General features: G+C 48.5%; 1 protein-coding gene across 1 annotated transcript in view; it reads right to left on the minus strand.

Moving 5' to 3' along the window:
- Positions 1 to 4,995, minus strand: part of A2ML1 (alpha-2-macroglobulin-like 1) — a 23,678-nt gene extending 18,683 nt beyond the window's left edge. The window contains exons 1-5 of the mRNA XM_010286254.1: positions 4,931 to 4,995; positions 3,987 to 4,170; positions 2,864 to 3,026; positions 2,253 to 2,305; positions 178 to 198 (exon numbers count right to left, since the gene is read on the minus strand). Of these exons, the coding sequence (XP_010284556.1) occupies positions 178 to 198; positions 2,253 to 2,305; positions 2,864 to 3,026; positions 3,987 to 4,170; positions 4,931 to 4,995 (486 nt within the window). The remainder of the gene's footprint in view (positions 1 to 177; positions 199 to 2,252; positions 2,306 to 2,863; positions 3,027 to 3,986; positions 4,171 to 4,930) is intronic.
- Between the last annotated feature and the right edge of the window lie 1,402 nt (positions 4,996 to 6,397).

Here is a 6,397-nt window from a genome sequence, read left to right on the forward strand (position 1 = left end):
GCTGAAGCATTTGGACCATCAATGCTTGTTAATAAGAAGCATGTGGACACAGTATGCGTGTGCACGTGTATACACAGACCCTAAGAAAAGTAACTTGGCTCAGTAAGACAGTGGCCTAGGTATTATCCACACTGAAATACCTTTCCTCATAACACCTAAGGATTCTGAAACACCCACCTGGACTTCCACCACGGAGTACTGCAAAGCAAACAGACAACAATGTCAAAAACTGGCATGACATAGCAACCTGCATATAAACTTATCTTACCCACCTAGCCCATGTGCTGTGACAACACTGCCAGTCCCAAACATTACAATACAAGGAGGTTGATCCTACCAAAACCAGGAAAATGGCTTTGAAATAGTAAGGAAAATATGCAACATAAAAATCTGTGCTATTCTTTGGATTTGCTTTTTGATCCCTGAGTTTTTAAGATGCACTTTGGTAGATATTCTGCAACTGTGAAAGCTAGAATATACTATGAAAAAAAGCTGAAATGTACAGAGACTCACAAATACCATCATCCCATATCCACAAATTAAAAGGCATCAGTTTTGTAACATAAATCCCAAGAACTAGCAAAACTGCATCACCTATAGGAAGAATACACCTCACATTTTGCTGTAAAATCCCTGGCCGAGGAGGTAAGGCTTGGAGGTATGAATTACTGTTGACTGCAGCTGACAGTAACAGGAGGGACAAAAAAGGACATACTTCAGCCCTTCTAGGCCTATTAATTCTCTGTTCTTGTATCACCGCAGCTATCAGCCGGGAGGCAGTAGTGGTGAAGGACATGTGATTTGGGAGCATGAGGCATAAGGAGGCAGGAGCAGGGGCTTGGCAGAGTAACTGGTTTGTAAACAGAAGGCCACGTGTAATTCACATTATTCATAATTCTAAGCTTTCATGCAAGTTATCATAGGCAGCTCTGTTTTCACTGAAACAAAAAAAATGTGCAGGTTAACTATTTTCATAACTTGAATCCAATGAAAACAAAACATGTTGGCAAACAGCACCCATCTTATAGCCAACCAATCTAATTTTTCAAACTATATATTATAGCTTTAATGCTGCTCAAGTGTCATAATAGCTTTGGTTAAGCATGACCTCTTTTGAATTTTCATCACAGGATATTATTAACAGTTATAATGCTAATTTACTTACACTCACACATAAACATCAAACATTTATGGTCAAATATCTTCATGAACCAATTGTAGGCATAGAAGAAAATGTATTGTTTACTCTATTATGTAACTAATATAAAAGACATGACTTTTCTGTTGGAGGAGAAAGGAGTGCGTGATCCTAGGCCTTCACCAATAGCCTGAAAAAGTAAATTAAGTCAGCAATAAAGAAGCTGGAAGGATCTCTCTCTTTGCTTCAGTGTAGAGGGATTTGCTCCAATTCTCTGCTCACATGTGCCCTTCGGTATTTATCTGTCATGGCATGAATTCCTGTTGGCTCTTCTTAAATTTTTTGTGGACAGAGGAGTGTGAAATAGCTATAGCTGCTGGCTGCAGGTATAATTGCTTACTGTAGAAAGATGCTAGTCTTGCACTTTCCTGTCTAGCACAAATGATGCAAGCCCCTGGCAGCTTCTCACTCCCTCGACATGGGTAGAATGAGCTGCTGCCAGCAGCAAGTCGGTATAACTTGGTTATACTGTTTTCTCTCTTTTCTTTTTTTATGATCACTTAATGCGTATCCTTTCCCATATCAATTACTTTTTTTTTAATTTTGCATATGTGTCACCGCTTGCTTCTGACCCTCCTGGCAGCCTCAGGTGTAACACACTCCACAAAGCTCTGAGCTTTCCAGAGCTGCAGGAGGGGAGCTTCAGGTCTGGCCGAGTCTGTACCCAACTTGTCTGGTAACTGTGCCCACAGCCAGCATCCCGCTGATGTCCCCAGAAGCCCTGCCTGGGTTTTTTGGGCGAGGGGCAGGTGCACACAGTTCCCAGGCTGCCCTGTACTAACTCAGCTAGCAGGGAGCACTGGCACACTCCCCAAACGCCACCAGCGGTGCCAACCCTCCCACGGGCCGGCAGCCCTCCCGTGAGAGCGACGGCAGAGCCGTCGGCAAGCACACGCTGCTGGTCCCATCCAGTTCCGTAGAGGGTTGGCGTTGGCTGCCCTGGGTGCTGCAGACGTGGGACTGTCTCAGCCTCCACGGCGTGGGGCCGGCAGAGGAGGAAGAACAGACAGAGGGACCCCAGAGACTTCCTTGCCTCCACTGAGACGGGCTTTACCTTCCTGTTAACGGGAGCAAAATCTTCAGTCAATGTCACGATCCGGAATTTCACTGAGGGGAGAAAATGGAGAAGAGCACATTATAGAGATGGGGTACAGTCGGGAACGGACTTGCCCTGCACTTGCCTCACCCTGAAATCACAGCTCCCCACAGAACCCTACCAGGAGCCCCACACCTGCCCTGCAGCCCCCCTTACCCTTTGGTCAGCCATGCTCACCACCTCTTCCCCACAAATGCATGGCAGCAGCACAGCAGCCAGCATCCCAATTTAGGGTCTCTCCCATAGGCTACACCTGGAGGTACTCTTAGGTTTCCTCATCTGCAGTGTGAGCAGACTAGTCCTACCTGGCCCTGACCAAGGAGACCACATTCAGGTCTGCTCCCTCTTCCGAGCCAGCTCTGCTCCTAGAGCGTGTGAGATTGACCCTTCCAGTCTCCTCCCACCCCTACAACTTGGTACATGGATACATCACTCCAGAAGGCAGAAGATAGCTTCCCCCTCTGTCCCCAAGGCACAAAGCACTTGGCACCCCACTCACGGGAAACTGGAAACAAAGTCCAGGCAGGTCAAGGCAGGGGAACTGTCGGGATGCTCCGCGCAGCGCTTACCTGTCTGTCCTGGGCTATAGACGGGCTTATCCATCTGGATGAATGTGCCTGTGCCAGCCCTGCGGATCAGGACTTGCTTCTCTTCATTTGCACTGAAGTAGTGGCCATTGGAGATGTGCAGGTGGACAGTGCCCACCTCCTGGCTGCCTGCAGGTTGGGGGACCTAGGACACAAAAGAGGAGCCACCAGGTTAGCAGGCAGTAGGAGAGGACAAGATGGCATCAGAGCAGTGCTCTTCTCACTCCTGCTGCACTGTGAGGCCAGCCTCTTCTCCGTCTTACTCTGAAGGCCAGCAGAGGGTGTCCCTTCAAGTGGCTGAGGACTATCTATGGAAGCACAGGGGACAATGCCTTTGCACTTGGGACACGTCTTGGACAAAAGGAAAAGAGAGCCTATTCTGGCACAGAAGCTGCGTCTGCCCCTTCACAAGGGACACTTAGAGCCTGCGTGAAATGAGATGGAGAAGTCTTAACCCAAGGGAAGAAAAAGTCTATGTCAATGAGAAATCTGTTTCCTAGAGTGTGCGGGTCATGGAGGCTGAAATCCACTCTTATTCATCAGTTCAAACCAAGAAAATAAGGTTCATGAGTTTGGCAGATCAGAAGGACTTGTGCTGAGCTTGTGTGCACACCCTCCCATGCCTTTCCTAGCCCTCCATCACATTTTCCAGACCTTAAAGAGAAGCTTGGAGGGAAGCAGACATGATGGGAGGCTGTCTGAGATGAAAGGTCTGGCTTTTCCTGCATCACGATTCACAAATGACACCCTGTGACAGTGCTTCCTTCTCAGAGGAGCAATGAGCTGCACAGCTGCCATTGGGGTGTTTCTAAGCACCTCCATACTCCTCAACCCTTTGGTTCCTGGCCAGGCAGCCTTCCCTCGGTGTGCCACCAGGGTGGACTGTGAGATATCCAGTAGGAACAGTATCATGCAGACAGACGAAGGGAGGGAGGGAGCAAAGACACCAAGCTCCCACTAAGCATTCTCCCTGACTTTGCATTCACTCCTTTCCATGCCCTCTTTCCTCCTGTCATCCTCATTCTCTCTCTGATGAGGGGAATCATGAGCCAAAAGACCATGCTGGCAGCTGCCAGCTAGAGGTCCTGCCAAGAATGATCCTGACCTGAAATCTGGAGCACTCAAAGATCCAGTTGTTCCGGACGACCTTGCGGTAGAGACTGAGGTTGCCAGATGGATGCACAAGAGTTAAGGCTACACGAATAGGCTTCTCCACCCCACGGAGGTCCAAGCACACCCTCTGGGAAGAGGGGTAGGACAGTGCAGCTGGAATGATGATCAGGTACCTCCTGCAGTGGGGAAACAAGACATCACATCCTGAGAGTAGTCTCACCCACTCTTGGCACTAGTACTCCAATGGTCTGAGGAAGCAGGAGGGTTTACCACCCCTCTGGGGGCAGAAAGTGCTGGTCTGCTGGAGTGAGAGGGACAGATTAACAATGAGAGTTTGAACCTCTCACAGGGGTGATGGAAGGTATATAGTTAATGTCAGATAAATGCAAAAGAAATGTTTTCAGGTGATCTCAGGTCACACTGGTGTGTACATGGTCTTGGAGGATGCTACCGTGGCGTGGAGAAACATATACAGTAGACACTATTTCTGCTTCTGCAAAGGAAACTGTTATTAGGTGTTCCTAAAGAAAATGCAACAGTCCAGCCCCTCAACAGAAAAGGATTCGCCCTTCTTGCTTTGGGGTGGCTCCTCAACTACCTTGGCAGCAGACTGGTTCCTGCTTAATAATCCCCAGCCCTGCAGCCCTTTTCATTTGCCCTTCACTTTATCCTACACCCTGCCTCAGACTGCAGTCCCTCTTCTCTGTTCCCACCACCAGTCCTCACCCAGTTCTTGTACTGCAGCAATATCCATGAGAGAGGTTCCCACCTTCAGGAGGATTCTATGTTCATAACAAGGCTTGTGGCGTGCTGCATACCACCCCATGTCTATCCTTCCAGCAGACGACCCGCACGGTCCCATGCTGTCTCCCTGTTATCCTGGCCCCTCCCTCAGCATCACAGCTATCAGTCACCAGATTTTTAAATGGCACTTACGGTTGTGCCACTATCCCCAGGATGCAGAGCAGGCAGCTCAGGAGGAAAGGAGTCCACATTTTCATGGGAGACACCCAGAGGTGGACTCCTCTGGAGGGCCAGTCAGGAGAGAAGATAGGGTGCAGCTTCTCTCCTTTCAAGGTCTCCAGGCCACCTGCTGTTGTTGCCGTTTCTCCCAGAAAGCAGACAAGAAGCCCCAAAGTTTCCTTCCTTCTGCCTCATTCCTGTGTTTATAGTGCTGCAGGCACAGGGTTGTGCCATTCAGGATGTTCCCCAGCCAATCCAAGTCTTTTTGGACTCCAGCCTCTCTGCTCTCCTACTTCCCTGTGGATGAACCAGCATCATTTACACAAATTTGCTTTTTATTTTGCTAAGCAACAACCTGTTTCCTGTTCACTGCGCTGGCCCTGCTCCCTGTGCCAGTTGCAGCCCCAGTCCCATTGTTTTGTGTCCAGCCGGATTGTCCCACGACCCCTTGGCATGTGACTCACCTGGAGCTCACGGTGAGCTCTTGTGGTCATACTGTCCCCAGGCTTTCTGAGTCTGTAGCTCCCAAGGCAGGTCTCGGTCTTGAACTGGAGACCAGGCTTTGCACAAAATAAGTATATATGCATAATGCTCAGCTCCTTTGCAGAGTGCTGCCTTACCCAGCACAGAGCGCGACAGAGCTGGAGTCCTCACTTTATCTCTGCCCTACAGGTATTTCAGTTTGAAGAGGAAATCTAACAGCTGCAGTTTGCTCCAGCTATATCACACAGTGCTCTGTGGTCCAGTTCAGGGACAACTTACACATGCACTCGCTGGTGGAAATGAGGGAGGAACATCGGTCAGGCACGTCAAAAACTGCATGGCTTGAGTCCTGGTAGGTTTTCTCTAGCTACCAAGAGGCTGTGGCTCTAGCCATAGGAGATGGGAGCGCACACTATCTAGTCTGGGAGCTTCTTTCCACATGCTAGTTTTATACCTGTTAGTCTACTGCTTATACTGAACTTTTCCCTGAGTATCTTACATAAATGAAAAGAAAAAATGGTTCTTGAAACCACTTATTCTTAAAACAAGAAAGTTCTTCTGTTTTACTGTAATGGCCATTTCATATCAAGATGCACCGCTAATTTTTTCTCCAGTACCAAACTAAGTTCTTAAACATGTAGGGCCTAGTAATATTTTCCTTTTCTTTATGAAAGACATGCATAACAAGGAAATTAGGGTTTGGGGCGTTTTTTACACACACAGAGTGGACAGATACAAATCCTCTCTCTCCTTTTCCTCCCCCAGCCCCGGGCTTTGTTCAGCTCAGACCTGCTGGTGCCAACAGCTGAGAATAAGGTGTAAGTGCACCTGGATAAACAAGTGAACAGGAACCGGAGCAAGAACGTGAATCACTCTCTGGTACCAGGCTGCCCTTCGTTTCTTTCCATGGGTCTCAAAAAGTACAGGCAGTGCCTGCTGAACAATGCCAGCTGCCAT

The sequence above is a fragment of the Phaethon lepturus genome, unplaced genomic scaffold (assembly GCF_000687285.1).
Source record: "Phaethon lepturus isolate BGI_N335 unplaced genomic scaffold, ASM68728v1 scaffold37214, whole genome shotgun sequence".
NCBI classification, from domain to species: Eukaryota; Metazoa; Chordata; class Aves; order Phaethontiformes; family Phaethontidae; genus Phaethon; species Phaethon lepturus.